A 16,491-nucleotide genomic window follows, 5' to 3' on the forward strand; every position below is an offset into this window, starting at 1 on the left:
TATTGAATGCATAATTTAAACATTCACAGTGTAGGTTGGAAAAAGTATGTGAACCACTAGGCGAATGACTTCTCCAAAAGCTAATTGGAGTCAGTAGTCAGCTAATCTGGAGTCCGATCAATGAGAGGAGATTGGAGATGTTGGTTAGAGCTGCCCTGCGTATAAAAAAAACACTCACAAAATTTGAGTTTGCTATTCACAAGAAGCATGTCCTGTTGTGAACCGTGCCTCGAACAAAAGAGACCTCAGAAGACCTAATATGAAGAATTGCAGACTTGTATAAAGCTGGAAAGGGTTACAAAGGTATCTCTAAAGGCCTTGATGTTCATCAGTCCACATTAAGACAAATTGTCTATAAATGGAGAAAGTTCAGCACTGTTGCTATTCTCCCTAGGAGTGGCTGTCCTGCAAAGATGAGTGCAAGAGCACAGTACAGAAGGCTCAATGAGGTTAAGAAGAATCCTGGAGTGTCAGCTAAAGACTTACAGAAATCTCTGGAACATGCTAACATCTCTGTTGACAAGTCTACGATATGTAAAACACTAAACAAGAATTGCGTTCATGGGAGGACACCACGGAAGAAGCCACTGCTGTCCAAAAAATATATTGCTGAACGTCTGAAGTTCGCAAAAGAGCACCCGGATGTTCCACAGCACTACTGGTAAAATATTCTATGGACAGATGAAACTAAAGTTAAGTTGTTTGGAAGGAACACACAACACTATGTGTGGAGAAAAAAAGGCACTGCACACCAACATCAAAACCTCATCCCAACTGTAAAGTGTGAAGGAGGGAGCATCATGGTTTGGGGCTGCTTTGCTGCCGAAGGGCCTGGACAGCTTAGTATCATCGACAGAAAAATGAATTCTCAAGTTCATCAAGACATTTTGCAGGAGAATGTTAGGCTATCTGTCCACCTATTGAAGCTCAACAGAAGTTGGGTGATGCAACAGGACAACGACCCAAAACACAGAAGTAAATCAACAACAGAATGGTTTCAACAGAGGAAAATATGCCTTCTGGAGTGGCCCAGTCAGAGTCCTGACCTCAACCTGATTGAGATGCTGTGACATGATCTCAAGAGAGCGGTTCACACCAGACATCCCAAAAATATTGAAACAGTGTTGTAAAGAGGAATGGTCCAAAATTCCTCCTGACCGTTGTGCAGGTCTGATCCGCAACTACAGAAAACGTTTGGTTGAGGTTATTGCTGCCAAAGGAGGGTCAACCAGTTATTAAATCCAAGGGTTCGCATACTTTTTCCACCCAGCACTGTGATTGTTTACACGGTGTGTTAAATAAAGACATGAAAATGTATAATTGTTTGTGTGTTATCAGTTTAAGCACATTGTGTTTGTCTATTGTAGTGACTTTGATGAAGATCAGATCGATCAAATTTTATGACACATTTATGCAGAAATCCAGGTAATTCCAAAGGGTTCACATACTTTTTCCTGCCACTGTAACTGCTACCAACCTAAGACCAGACCTGGTACTATGGTCCAACTCTCTGCACGCTGTCTACTTAGTGGAGTTAACAGTGCCTTGGGAGGATAATGTGGACGAGGTATATGAGAGGAAGAGGCTGCAGTATGCTAAGCTTGCAGCAGATGCAGAACAGGCAGACTAGACTGGAAAGTGAGGCTTTGCCCAGTGGAGGTTGTGTGTTGTAGATTTGTGGCAACATCTACCACCAGGTTGCTGAAGGACCTTGGTTTCCACGGCCAAGCCTTACGCCAAACCATCACGTCAACGTCAGAGGCTGCTGAAAGGGATAGCCAGTGGCTCTGGCTGAAGAGAAAATACCCCAGCTGGGCCCCAAAGTGAGCGGGAAGGAGACTGGGTAGGTATAGAAGGGGGGTGGTTCTGGGACGCCAGAATTCACTGTTGAACCCCAATGAAATATCTTCCCTATCCACATCCCCGTCTCAACAACATCAAGCAAGTTTTAGGATAGCGCTCTATTGACACAATGGATTTATAACACAATGTCCTGTGTATTCAGAACTCATCTCTGAACCTCAGCACCTCAGCTTGACAATGATACAAGTATAAAGGGGAGTTCGAGGAGTCTGACTTCCCTTAAAGTAGGCCTACTGTATACAAAAAGACTATGTACCCTGCCAAGGTGCTCTCTCTCTCGCAACAGGTCCTTGTGAGAAAAGACCTTGCCTGTTTTAATCTCTATAATGAATAAGAACATGCCAATGTGGTAATGGATGCCTGCCACTGTGCCGCTGAATTATTCACTGTCTGGGGAACCGGAGGAAAGGTGGCTCGGATCAGATGGAAGCACTGTGTCACTGGCCTGCCTGGCTCTTCTTTCTACTGCTGGGAGAGACAGTCAGCCTGCCACATGAGATATAATGCACTGAGAACAGGTGTTCACCTGGATGGGGGATAGAGAGCAGAGCAAGGTACTGCCCAGCCAACATTGCTGTTGTGTGTAGGTGCCTTATGTATCTACAAGATCCAGTAATCAGATTTAGCCAATGTAGATAATCATGAACTGACACTATCCCAATACAATGAAGGGAAGGATTAAGACCAGACATATCTGTAAATAGCAAGTGTGTGTCCTTTTGGATGATCAGCATAAAAGTTGTCACTATTTGGGTCAGTCCTGATTAAACTACAATACTTTTGGCTTTAGCCTTTTGGCTATCTGGGAAATACAAGTAGCTGCCAAAATAAAGGCAACACCAGTAGATTAGGTATACAAAGTATACTGAAAGCAGGTGCTTCCACACAAGTGTGGTTCCTGAGTTAATTAAAGGGATACTTCTGGATTTTGGCAATGTCCTTATCTACATCCCAGAGTCAGATGAACTTGTGGATATCAATTGTATGTCTCTATGTCGAGTATGAAGGAAGTTAGGTGTAGTTTCGCAAGCCAAAGCTAAGTAGCTTTAGCACAATGACTGGAAGTCCATGGGTATCTGCTAGCATGCAGATAACCATAGACTTCCAGTCATTGTGCTAACGCTAGTTATCATTGCACTAGCACTAGTTAGCAACTTCCTTCAAACCCCACACTGAGACATAAAAATGGAATCCACGAGTTCATCTGACTGCAGGGAAATACATAAAGAGCCTCTTTGCCTAAATCCCGAAGTATCGCTTTAAGCAATTAACATGAACAATTAACAGCCTAATTCTGATATTTTTTTCACTCGTTGGTCTTTTGACCAATCAGATCAGCTCTGAAAAAGCGCTGAGGTAAAAAGATCTAACGTGACTGGTCAAAAGATCAATTAGTGGGAAAAAATATTAGAATTGGGCCGCCTTTGGAAACTCAGCCAAGGAGCATAAGGAGTTCAAAGTGTGTGTGTGTCTCACCAGATCTCAACCTAATTGAAGACTTATGGGAGATTCTTTTCCACCAACAAACACCAAATGATGGTATTTCTCATGGAAGAATGATGTTACATCCCTCTAATAGAGTTCCAGACACTTGTAAAAGCTATGCCAAGGCGCACTGAACCTGTTCTGGTGGGTCGTGGTGGCCCAACGCCCTATTATCACACTTTATGTTGGTGTTTCTTTTACTTTTGGCAGTTACCTGTATGAGCAAATAGGAGAGGGCTGTAGTTTCAAAATCATTGTTAAAGTAACTGGCCGGTGAAAATCAAACTTTATATTCTGTTAACTCATATCCAAATAATGTCCTTGACTTCAATTTCCCAGCTGTTGCTTGAGAGATAGCCATGGGATTTATACTTAAACCAAATCATATTTCCAAGTGAAATAGATTGCTCTTTCGTTTTTGAAAAAGTATGTAGTGTGAAGTACAATTGTTCTTCATCTATAATTAGAAAGTTTGATCAATGAAGAAAAGTTTGACAATGTTTTGATGTATTTCTATTTCTTTTAATGTTTTGAAAAAGGTTTAGTACATAAATTGCATTTTGCACAGTTTCAGATTCTCAGCATAAATTGATTGGGTAAGGGAATTGTTAGTCTATTTGTGTTGGCTATTTCATCTACACATTTCAAAATGGCATTTATGTTACACAATTTGTGTGGTATTAATTTGCCTCACCGTCTGATTGTTGAAGAGTGGTTGGGGCAGGTAGCCTAGCGTTGAAGAGCGTTGGGCTAGTAACTGAAAGGTCACTGGTTCGAATCCCCGAACCCACTAGATGAAACATATGTCGATGTGCCCATGAGCAAGGAACTTAACTCTAACTCTAATTGCTCCATGGTCGCGGTCAACAATTGTTGAGCCCTGTCCGTGACCTCACTCTCAAGGGGAGGGGGATATGCAACAACAACAAAAATGTATTTACTATGTACGCGTGTGGAATATGTGAACGCCCAGGTTATTATATGTTCCCTCTTATAAATGTGGGGATCACGAGACGCCAAGACTGGTGCTGAAGCTAACCACTCTCCTGTTTTATCCTTGATGCAAAGAGAGAAGAAACATGACAAAATTAAGAAAAATAGACTGCCCATATTCTCTGTGTTTATTACATTAAGCCTGGAACCACAAGTTAATGTAGACATACAGAGGCCTAGATGAAGTAAGGTATTAAGATTATTGAATTGACGTCTGCGCCCAGTGGGATAGGCCTAATAGGCCCAAACGTTTTGTTTCATGGGCCATTTAATTGCGTTCACTTTCAAGCGTGCATCACGCTTGCGCACAGGACCTAGGCCATTCCCATGATTTGTAACTTGTAAGTTGAGTAAAGGGGCAGGTGGGGGTGGGGGTGGGGGAGAGAGAGACAGACCGGGAGGTTCTGCCAATTGAAATAGCTCACTAACAGCAGCGAGCCAGAGAACCGAGCCTGCCTCTATGTCAGGGCCACTTACCTGCAAGGTGCGCAACGAAGATGATGACCATGAACAGCAAGCAGCATTTCTCTATGCACCCGGTGCTGCAGGAGCCCAAATACTCTGGCCTGCACGCGAGTTCGGAAGGCATGCGCAGGGTGTGTCTGCCTGCCCCGCAGGTATGTTAGTCATTTATTTGAGGCACAAATGTATAATAAAAAAATAGACATTTAAAACGTTTTAATAAGTGGATCAGAAAGGACTTTATTATCCACTCCCGTCCTTGTTCTTTCTCTCTCCCTCACAACCCCTCCCTCTCTCTCATCCACATGTCTATTTAAGCAAAGCTGCTACTTTCATATTAATTTTTATGACCTGTGCTTTGAAGAGGGTTCTCCCTGTTCTTGAAATGTTTTTTAATCCTGAGTTGACAGAATTCCCCACTGACTTCAATATGCGCACTCTTGCTTGCAGCTTCAGGGCAATATATTCGGTTGCTTTGATGAGAGTCCACTGGCACGCGCGGAAGCTCTGGCGGCTGCTGACATTGTCTCTCACGGCAAGAGTCACCCTTTCAAGCCTGACGTGACTTACCATACCATGAGTAGTGTCCCCTGCACCTCCAACTCCTCTACGGTGCCCATCACCCACTCCTCCACCCTGACCCCTCACCACCACCACCACCACCACCACCTCAACCAGAGCTTGGAGGGGGATCTCCTGGATCACATCTCGTCCAGTCTCTCTGTGAGCGGGATGGGGGCTCCGGATTCCTCTATGATGGCCACTCAAGCCCACCAGCACCACCTCCAGACCATGGGTCACCTTCACCAAGCTATGGCCATGGGTCATCCGCACTCCTTGTCTGTGCACAACGGAATGTCGTGTGTCAACGACGTGGAGTCGGATCCTAGGGAGCTGGAAGCCTTCGCTGAGCGGTTCAAACAAAGGAGGATAAAGCTCGGGGTGACCCAGGCGGACGTTGGCTCGGCTCTCGCCAACCTAAAGATACCTGGGGTGGGCTCTCTCAGCCAGAGTACTATCTGCAGGTTCGAGTCCCTCACCCTCTCTCACAATAATATGATTGCGCTAAAACCTGTCCTCCAAGCCTGGCTCGAGGAGGCTGAGGCTGCTTACCGGGAGAAAAACAGCAAGCCAGACCTTTTCAATGGCAACGAACGCAAACGAAAACGCACGTCGATAGCCGCACCTGAGAAACGATCTTTGGAGGCATATTTTGCTATCCAGCCCCGTCCCTCTTCGGAAAAAATTGCTGCAATTGCTGAAAAACTGGACCTTAAAAAGAACGTGGTTCGTGTGTGGTTTTGCAACCAACGGCAAAAACAGAAAAGGATGAAATATTCTGCTGTGCATTAGGTCACATAATGCCTCAAATACGCCATTTTGAAGAGATAACAGGGATCTATCAACATCTCATGCCCGACTGGAATTTACTACTGAGACTCTATAGGATGTATTTAAATTTAAATTATTTAAATTATTTCGTTCACTTTTTTTGTCCTGTTGTTTAGTTTGGAATTAAACGTATCGTGCTAAAGGTCTCTTGGAGGACATTTTCGTTGTTGATTTTATGACTGCCTATGACAACTCTTCAATCACAGAACTAAACTATAGGGCCTAACAAATAGAGGGAGAAAATGACTTCTCTCTCGTTTGATATGTCCTGTTGAATGCTCATAAAACCTGTTAGTTGTTTGGACAATTTAATCAATTACACTAACCATTTTCACGTTTAGGATTCATATTTAAGATGGAATGAATGCGTGTTCACTGCATAGGGGTAACACAACCACTCAACAAATGCTAATAAATGTGCCCTCTTTGTGAACTAGCTGAACTTTATTCACCGTTGTGTGTAAACGAGGCAAATACTATTCACAATATTTATGACACAACACGAGTTGATTTTCTTTAATAGGCTAATTTTAAATAAGGCATGTCAAACCGGCATTTGAAGGCTGTTATATTTTGTCATGGACTATTTTGATGTGAAAAAATGTAAAACAGTTTGGAGTATCACTGAAATACTATGAGTATTTTTCTTCACTCTTGGATTTCACTTGACAAAATGTGTGAAGTTCAAATTTCATTAAAAAACCATTGAATATTTTCTCAAATTCCATTGAATCAGCTATTTATTATTTCGATAAAATTTTGCATGATTATTTTGTGTTTTAGTCAATTGTAGAGAATTAGACATATGCAGGCTATTACCACTATTACAACAGGCTATTACCACTATTACAACAGGCTATTACCACTATTACAACAGGCTATTACCACTATTACAACAGGCTATTACCACTATTACAACAGGCTATTACCACTATTACAACAGGCTATTACCACTATTACAACAGGCTATTACCACTATTACAACAGGCTATTACCACTAATACAACAGGCTATTACCAATTTAAAAACATTTAGGTTGAGCTTAAAGTAATTTTGCCATTTGTGTGAGGTTATGATAGTATTGTATTTAACTATCTATTTTGTTTCTCGGGTTGGAGTAAGGGAGTATTAACTCAGGGGTTGTTCCTGGTCTGAATAAATCCTGCCTCAAGATACAGGTGATAAAATCATTGTAAAACCATGAGTTTCACAGAGAACATGACTTGTTTCATGTATGACTTCCCAATTCTCTGCTGCGATTAAAAACGAATCATATAGCACATAAATATGATTGAAAAAAGTACACATTTCATTGCTGAATGATAAACCAAAGTCAAACACAATGCAACAATTATATGCACATATAATTTATGTTTTCCTTTCATTGACGCACTGTTACCAGGACCTTGGTCCTAATTAGATTGGTTAATAATTAATGCCCTTGTGTCACTGGGTTATATCGTGGGGTTTGAAATTATTAAGTAATGATGATGCAATATTAATTATATATTGGTATAAAACGAAGCTTGGAGCTGTGCGGAGGGCTGAGAGTGTATGGGAGCTCGTGACTCGAGGGATAGAGGGGACTCTCACAATGCCAGGTAAGGATTTGAAGATTTCAATTTATCTTTTAAACCAGTACGAAAATCAAGATCATTTTCCACCGTTTTTATCTGTGTGTAGTTCCCCTTGCCCCTTTATATTCTGAGTTGTTGTACTCAAGTTAAATATATTATTATACAAATAACAATACAATAGGAGTTTGAAATAGTATGTGAAACTACTATTATTGTTTGAACTTGTAATAATACCAACTCACTTCATTATATTTGTCTTTATTCTCTTCCTGATGAATAAGTGCAGTTGTATGAGTCATTTAGTATTGGATACTTTTTCTGTGAAAGTGGAACAGCAGGTCTAAGACTTGAAATAAAATCATTATTTGATTCAATTCGTGTAAATTCGATGTATATATTAATTTGAAGTAAAAACAAAAATAACGTATTGTTAAATATACTGTATGTTATTCACTATAACCTGAAGTTACAGGTCACGCGCTATTCTCCCAAGTGTAATAGGCTCTCTGGATATTTTAGCCAGAGGATCAATATTTTGCATTTGAAAATAAAATCAGTGGATTTGTAATATTCTCTTTGATCTTAAGATTTGATTAATTGCTTAGGCAATATGCGTAATTTATTTTAATAAAGAATCAATTGAAAGAGGGGCAAAGCAACATAATAGATCGTCTACTTGCTCATGACGATAACATAATGGACATTTTCTCCCTTGTTCTGTGTCTTGGGAACATGTGATATGTGGCTGTAGACTGTTTTAAATCAGGATAAATAAGCTTCACCAAAAAGTGAAATGCTTATATTGTTCAATCTAATTGTTTTTGTTCTAATTGTTTTCATGTGTTTCTGTTTTATTTTTACAAACTTTAGAGAATTTCAGAATATATTTGATCTTCCACTGTCTGAAGTTTTACCATATTAATGTTAAAGAAATGACTTGGAGAGGAAGGTTAAATCTTTTTTGGCCAGGAAGCGTGTGTAAATTATTGATCGCTGTAATACCCCTATTGATATCATAAACCTCTTGCTATGAGGTAAGTTGAGCTGAAGGTTAGCAAAGACAGGGAGCATGTGGCGAGTGAGGCCCGTTCTATTATTAATTCCCAGTTGGAAGGTATTGCAATTTCTCATGCAATAATTGAGCTGCATTACCCCTGTATATTTATTTATTAAACATTCCTATGTGCATTTTCACTTCAGTTCAATTGCAAATTTGCTGCGAAATATAACTTAAATAAATAAGACTCTGAAATCTTAAGAGTATTTTTACACAGTCAAGGAACAATATTTTTTATGAAAAATGTAAGGTATTGCATAATTAACTTAGATAACTTTAGAACTTCATAAGTTGACCTATAAATATATATTTGGACCACATCGATTTAATCATCAAATATTACATTTTGATGTGGTGGGTGGTGGGCTTGTTATGTCTGCATTTGTGGGTGTGAGTGAGTGTTTGAGAGAAAGAGAGACGGGGAGAGAGAGACAGTTAAGTTTGCTTGGAATGTTTTCATGGACTGGAGAGAGACAGTGCTCGCCAGAATGGGGATGAGAGCACTGTAATTGTGGCAGACTGACTCCCGGACGGTGTTTTGCACTGCACACCCCTCCTCTCCCTCTTAGCCTATCCTGGTTGGTTAACTCTTCGGCAGTCCCTGTGAGGAGAGCGAGTGGGGTAGGTAGGGGCGATGGCAGAACCAAGACACCGCCATCTCAATTATTCATAAAGTGCCAGAAGCAACAAATGAGAATGTGACTAATGTGGAGGCAGACAGCTACCTCTGTGCATTTTATTAGTCTTCTCCTATTATTATCACATACCAAGTCATTCCAGGCCTCAGCCCACAGCTCTTCCCAAGCATGTCATCGAGTCATCCAGAGGGATTCTGTTACTAGGAAACATGAGGCTGCCCTTCAAATGTGAACTTCGTGCGTCCTCTGTTCCTACCATGTCCTCCCTCTCTCTACCCCCCACTTTTCTTTGACTTGCCTTTTCTCTCAGCCTAGGTTTTTCATGAACCTTTCTCTCTGGTGAATGCATTTAATTGAGATGTTTCAACAAAGGTGACAAAGGTGTGTATGTATGACCGTGGATGCTTGCCATGGCCACTGTATAAGTTACCAACATTATCAAAAACAATCTTTCCAACCTTGGCTACCATCATATCCGTGTACATTCCTACATATTGTACAGTACTAACCAGTTGCATAGAGTACATACGACACCCAGGTGGGGATTGTTTTTGTCACTTTTAGACTCTCTACATGTGAGGAATCTTGTTACATAAGTATTTCAAACTTTGTTCTACTGGGAAAAATAAAATAAAAAATTCCGTTCAATCTATATTTGGGTGTTTATTTCATTAGTCCACTGTTGCTACAGTCCCAAACTGTTTTGCATGTCAGCAATCAAGTTTTCAAGATATAGAACTTTCAAAATACAGAAAGTGTCACAGTATGATGCATTTTGCATCATATGATATGTCTTTTTTTAAGCACACTGAAATATTAACTGGGCTACATGGAACCTCTTCCTCTCTCTTAATACTAAACAATACAGCTAGCTGCCTAGAATCGTCTCTCTCCATAGGCTCTTGAACGGCCTCTACATTATGCATGGTGCAGTGGTTATATCAGGCAATTTGTCCCCTGACCTCCCACAAGGATACTCTGCTCTTCATTTCAGCACCAGCACAACAGAGACTCACAACAGTCCAGACTAAAATCTATGGTTACCCTTGGACCGAACACCTAAATTGTACAATTTGACTGTATGCAAATGTATGCTGCTGCATGTGTGCAGTTCGCTATCTGTAGTTACCATCACCGTTTGGATACAATTTGTTACTAGGGAAAACACAGTACTGAAGATACACATTTAAATCTGTTTTTATAGCTCACATGAAACGATAAATATGTGCAAAGCCAAGAGCATAAGTATATTTTCTTTCTCTATTTTGTATTTTTGTTTTACAGTCAAGCGTATGAAACAATGCTCGAATATCCTCTTTCACTGTGCCACCCAATTTAAACAGTCAGAGGAGAGGGGGCTTCTGGTAGGACATACAGCCTGGGATGCCACCTGCTTAATTCACCGCCCCCAATAACAGTATTATACACCGCATGCATAATTTAACAGCGCTCCATTATAAAAGTGCCCTGAGAAATGAGATTAACCCACTCAGAAATAACTCACACTGGCGTGATTTCCTCAGAAAAGCACTTGAAAGAGCTCACGAAAGCAGAAGCAAGATGAACACATCTCTTCACAGTCTGTAGAAATCTTATCCAAAAAGTGAACCGAGAGAGGGAGAAAGGTAAGAAGCTTTCAAAATAGCACGGCCATCTTGTTACGTCTCTACTTTTCCAAGTCGATCACATCAGATGGGTTCACTTTGTGACCTGTAGAGTTTGACATTAAGGTCTTGTGACAACAGGCGCCCTTCGAAAGCATCCAAACCAAAGCACTAGAGTGGGCTGCAGGCACATTATTGTCAGGAGTTCATGCTGTCACTCTCCATGGACTGACTTTTGAAGAGACATGAAAACAGTGCGAGTCCATAGAGGGGCCCCGGGTTATCCTACAGCAGATGCAGTCATTGGTCCCCTGCTCCCCAGGCCTGAAGGCTGCCCTGGGGCTAAACTCCCCAAATCACAAGATGAAAAACCCTGCCAATGAATCAGGGTGAGGCGTACAAATAGCTAGTATTCCTGAGCTCAATTATGAGGGGCTTTTATATGTGGTTCTACCTGCACAGATCAGATTCGATCTGGGAAGCCTGTGTGATCAAATTGAACTGAAGGGCAGATTCCATAGCCTCTGGGCACCAGCTCATTACTGTTTTATTAGGGATTCCCTGTGGGATTGTGATCCTAACTGTACTATAGAAAGATAGATAGGGAGAGGGAAACGTTCCTTCATATTCGGTTAACACCTTATTTGGATAGTCCATGTGTAGATGTTCTAAAGCATGGATCAACTACATTCAGCTGCAGGCCAATTTTTTCTTGAGCGGATGGTCAGGGGGCCGGAACATAATTGCAAATAATTTCTAGACTGCAAATTGACCGCAAAAAGCCCAATCAGATAACATTGGACTAAAACATAATTTTAAACCTTGCTTACATTTGTATTAGATCACATCTCTCTCTATTATGTGTGGGAATACTTTGACAGATTTCCAAAATTAAAATATCTTGGAGTGGATTTTCTAGTGTTTTTACAGTCTTTTATGTCCAACAATAAATATATTTTAAAATAATCTTTGTTTTCTTGCTCGGAAATTTTTTGGGGCCAAATAAAATCACCTGCGGGTTAATTCGGCCCATGGGCCGGCAGTTGGGGAACACTGCTCTACAAACTATCAGTATCATTTCAACTATCTACTAACCATAACCGTAATGCTTACCCTTATTCTAAACCTAACCCTAGCAAGCAGTTGCTTGTCAACAGACAGTTTGTTGATAGTGTGACCATCTGTAGAGCATTTACAGATGGACTATCCAGACTATCCAAATAAAGTATGACCTCCGCAGCTAAGCCAAAGAGGATTCCTTGAGATATACAAATAATGGCAGGCAAGGAAGCGCAACACTCCAGAATATATCAAACTAAATCTAGCTCACCCATGTTTACCTTTAATAAATAATGAAAAATTAAGCAACGCTGAATAATTCAGTATCTCCATGAATAGTCATATTCTCTCTGCCTCAATGAGTTCATAGGTCAGTGAGAAGAAGCACCACCAGCAGGCCGCAGTGTTGGACTGTAAAAAGTGGTGGTGGCAACAGAGGGAGGGAGCTGTTGGTTTAATTTATACTGAACAAAAATATAAAACGCAACATATAACAATTTCAAAGATTTCACTGAGTTACAGCTCATATGAGGAAATCAGTCAATTTAAATTAGTTAGGCCCTAATCTATGGATTTTACATGACTGGGAATACAGATATGCATCTGTTGGTCACAAATACCTTTTAAAAAATGTAGTTGCGGAGCAGAAAACCAGTTAGTATCTAGTGTGACCACCATTTGCCTCATGCAGCACGACACATATCCTTTGCATAGTTGACCAGGCTGTTGATTGTGGTCTGTGGAATGTTGTCCCACTCCTCTTCAATGGCCGTGCAAAGTTGCTGGATATAGGCGGAAACTGGAACACACTGTTGTACATGACAATCCAGAGCATCCCACACATGCTCAACGGGTGACATGTCTGGTGAGTATGCAGGCCATGGACGAACTGGGACATTTTTAGCTTCCAGGAATTGTGTACAGATCATGCTGAAACATGAGGTGATGGCGGCGGATGAATGGCACGACAATGGGCCTCAGGATCTGTCACGGTATCTCTGTGCATTCAAAGTGCCATTGATAAAGTGCAATTGTGTTCATTGTCTGTAGCTTATGCCTGCCTTCCCATACCATAACCCCACCGCCACCATGGGGCACACTGTTCACAACGTTGACATCAGCAAACCGCTCGCACACGTGGTCCGCGGTTGTGAGGCCGGTTGGATGCACTGTCAAATTCTCTAAAACAACGTTGGAGGCAGCTTACGGTAGAGAAATTAACATTCAATTCCCTGGCAACAACTCTGGTGGACATTTCTGCCAATTGCATGCTCCCTCAAAACTTGAGACATCTGTTGCATTTTGTTGTGTGACAAAACAGCACATTTGAGTGGCATTTTATTGTCCACAGCACAAGGTGCACCTGAGTAATGATGAGGTTTAATCAGCTTCTTGATATGCCACACCTGTCAGGTGGATGGACTATCTTGGCAAAGGAGAAATGCTCACTAACAGGGAAGTAAACAAATTTGTTCACATTTGCGAGAAACTTTTGAGCGTATGGAACATTTCTGGGATCTTTTATTTCAGCTCATGAAACATATAACATATTTTTGTTCAGTGTAGTAATGAGATAACACATGAATGGTTGCATGCCAGTAGTGAAGCCCCTGCTGCCTCTACTGTATGGCCTCCCTTCAGAGCTCACTTTGCATTAATTCACAGTGATCATTGTCCAGGGAAGGGAGTGGCAAAGCGCATTCACTTCAAAAGCTCTTCAGTCGCAGCATTTACAGTATGTCCCACTAGATAGATGTAGAGCATCTCACATCAAATCATGGCTAGCAAACACAAATAGCGATTTCAAGGGCCATGAGAATACAGTTGAGTAAGATGTTAGTAAGTTTAGCAGGTAATGGTCTCCCATATAGATTTCAGCTACTGTTTCACACCAGCTCTGCCATTTCAGTGGAAATGAATGACCAGTCTAACCTGTCCATTGACAATTCATGGAAATCCTGGAAAATGTGTAAGTTAAAAACAAGACTTTAAACTTTAATCATGAAAAACCTTTATTTCGGTACAAATATTGTCATATAAAATTATGCATTGTTAACAGGTGTGCATTAGATCATCAATATGCAACTCGGGTAAAAAAAAGAAGAGAAAGATTAACATTATAGAATTAAAATACTGCCCTTGGTAAAGTCATTTAACGCCACTTTAACTTAAATAAAACTGTCAACAAATAATAAATAAGCAGATTAGCATTGTGTTGAGTTGGTGTAGATCTCATGGTTTGGAGTTGATTTTTTGGCCACATTCTTTTAGGTCGTGGAGAAGTCTCCTCAGCTCCACCTGGTTGCCCTCCGCCTGGTTGTATTGGCTCTTCACAACGGCGCAGTTTTGCTGTAATAAGAGAGCATCATCAGACGTCAACACCAAAGACACTCTCACTCAGCGCATGTGCCTTCATTTGGTCACGTCTTCTTAAGAGGGAGAAACCACTGCAGGCCAATGAGCTGCTTTATTAATAGAACACTTTAGTAACTTACACGTTTATTGTAAACCCTCAGACGTCGGACAATCTTTCCCTCCTCACCAAACGTGTCATTTTTCACGGAGGCCAAGATTGTCTCAGCTTCGCAGAAGAACTCCTGTAAAATAACAATTTGTTTCGTTAACTAAAGTTTCCACATATTCCACCGCCATTCATATAAACATATCTTTAAAAAAAAAATTTTTTATTTATTTTTTACATCAACTGTAAATATTATTCAATTATACATATGATCTTATTAACACCAACATGTCTAAGGGGGCAGAACATTTAATCACATCACCTTGCATTTTGTGGTGGTCTCAGTCAAATGTGTAACATCTAGGAGTAATGTTCCCAGAAGTTCCTAGAGTAAAAGTAAGACAATTGTGAGATGTTTGTTGCACACTTTTAAAATGACAAAACAGTAAGGCAGAGGAATCCTATAGAATATAAGCACTCTTTGCCATTGTCAACAAGCTAACCCAAAGTTTCAGTTGTAGCTTTTTGATCAGTTCTTACCTCTGACAGAGTGTGTGTGTATTGTCCCGCCATGCTAATAATTGTCTCTAAATTGTAATCGTGACTTCTATGCTGCCGGTGCGCTGCAGCGTTGGCAGGCAGAGTTCCAGAGTCAAATAGCACCATCGCAACAGAGAGGAGAAGGATCGCCGTCTTCATCTTTGGTTGGGTTGATTTGCCAAAGCTAAGTAGTACTAAAGAAGTCCTTGTAGTTCAGAGAAGTTGAAGTGCCAGCAGGTAACAATTTAAAGCCAAATGTGAGGACTACTCAGTGAACAGATTATTTATACACAGGACCCAGGATATTTCCCCCCCACACATTTTATTGCAGTGTCAGCTGATGCAGACTCAAATATACAGTTTGAGACACATTATGAATATCTTGATTGAGATGTGGTTGATTAGCAAGCGTCACCAAGACCAGAGGCGTTTCGCCGAATACCGGATAAAAGTGGTAATCAACGACGGGGCCTCAAGGTCTTATCTACCAATTAACTTCATCCTGTCAAACAACAGAAACCCCTCCTAAATCAAAGGAAGTGAACAGAAACTACTAGGGTCTTCTTTAGGCACAGATCCCAACGCCAACTGGAATACAGTACTGTAGTGCAGTTTTTTTCCTCTCGAGTCAACTAAGGCATTTTATAATTTTTTTAAAATAACATTTGTAGTGCCATGTGCCTATTATAACAATCATGGCCTTGACAGACTAGTATCAATCAAGTCTTTGGATGGTGTCTGTGACACTCAGTGCAGGTAGGAGGTGAGGGAGGAGACGCTGCACTTGGTGATCTCAGAGCACTGGTCCATGTTCTTCCTGATACGGTAGAAGTGTTCCACGTAGTTGGAGCGCCCCAGGAGCTCCACAAAGTCCTCGTCGTGGGTGATGATGAGCAGCTGGAAGTTGCGCTGGCGCGAGCGGCTCTTGATGATTCTGAGCAGAGAAAAGTCGTGTCAAAATATTTGTACAATAGTATTCCTATATTATTAATGTACTTTTCTTCAATGACAACACCCACTGCACGAATCCTTCCAAATTCTGCCGTCAGGTAGAAGACTAAAAGGTGCCACTGGCAAGCAAAAACAGCCTAAAGAAATCCTTCATCCTCTCAGCCGTAACCACCCTAAAAAGGAATCTGCTGAACTAACATGTACTTGCCTTCAAATGTATTTATACTGGGGTGGATGAACATTTTTATGATCGCCTGTGTTCAGGTAAATGAGCTGAACATTGGATGGTTTCTAAAAAAAATTTAGAACTCATGTGCGTGTCCTATATTGAAGTATGCAGCTGGAATCTGGGGTTTTTTGTACTCCGCTGTGGTCATACATTTTGGGCATGGATAGTTAGCAGAGACAC

The 16,491-nt window shown here is 41.0% G+C and overlaps 3 protein-coding genes across 3 annotated transcripts in view; 1 reads left to right on the plus strand and 2 right to left on the minus strand.

Annotated features, from left to right (window-relative positions):
• Positions 1 to 4,838: 4,838 nt before the first annotated feature.
• Positions 4,839 to 6,156, plus strand: LOC120044402 (POU domain, class 4, transcription factor 3). The gene is made up of 2 exons (XM_038989038.1): positions 4,839 to 4,958; positions 5,254 to 6,156. Exons 1-2 carry the CDS (start codon positions 4,839 to 4,841, stop codon positions 6,154 to 6,156), a joined length of 1,023 nt encoding a protein of 340 aa, XP_038844966.1.
• An 8,003-nt stretch (positions 6,157 to 14,159) lies between these two features.
• LOC120032313 lies at positions 14,160 to 15,320 on the minus strand. The gene is made up of 4 exons (XM_038978352.1): positions 15,132 to 15,320; positions 14,914 to 14,976; positions 14,626 to 14,727; positions 14,160 to 14,479 (listed from the first exon to the last, which is right to left on the minus strand). Exons 1-4 carry the CDS (start codon positions 15,288 to 15,290, stop codon positions 14,363 to 14,365), a joined length of 441 nt encoding a protein of 146 aa, XP_038834280.1. The 5' UTR covers positions 15,291 to 15,320; the 3' UTR covers positions 14,160 to 14,362.
• An 82-nt stretch (positions 15,321 to 15,402) lies between these two features.
• The window catches only part of rad50 (RAD50 homolog, double strand break repair protein), a 40,621-nt gene continuing 39,532 nt past the window's right edge, over positions 15,403 to 16,491 (minus strand). The window contains exon 26 of the mRNA XM_038978339.1: positions 15,403 to 16,065. Coding sequence (XP_038834267.1) covers positions 15,879 to 16,065 — 187 coding nt within the window. The 3' untranslated portion in view covers positions 15,403 to 15,878. The remainder of the gene's footprint in view (positions 16,066 to 16,491) is intronic.

The sequence above is a fragment of the Salvelinus namaycush genome, chromosome 3, assembly GCF_016432855.1.
Source record: "Salvelinus namaycush isolate Seneca chromosome 3, SaNama_1.0, whole genome shotgun sequence".
Taxonomy (NCBI): Eukaryota; Metazoa; Chordata; class Actinopteri; order Salmoniformes; family Salmonidae; genus Salvelinus; species Salvelinus namaycush.

Excerpts from the sequence above, each read along its gene's own strand:
- LOC120044402 (XM_038989038.1), top strand. The coding sequence starts at position 4,839 with ATGATGACCATGAACAGCAAGCAGCATTTCTCTATGCACCCGGTGCTG. Across the intron at positions 4,959-5,253 it reads TGTGTCTGCCTGCCCCGCAG|CTTCAGGGCAATATATTCGG; the intron begins GTATGTTAGTCA and ends TCTTGCTTGCAG.
- LOC120032313 (XM_038978352.1), bottom strand. The coding sequence starts at position 15,290 with ATGAAGACGGCGATCCTTCTCCTCTCTGTTGCGATGGTGCTATTTGAC. Across the intron at positions 14,977-15,131 it reads ACACACACACTCTGTCAGAG|GAACTTCTGGGAACATTACT; the intron begins GTAAGAACTGAT and ends CTTTTACTCTAG. Across the intron at positions 14,480-14,625 it reads TGAGGGTTTACAATAAACGT|CAAAACTGCGCCGTTGTGAA; the intron begins GTAAGTTACTAA and ends CTCTTATTACAG.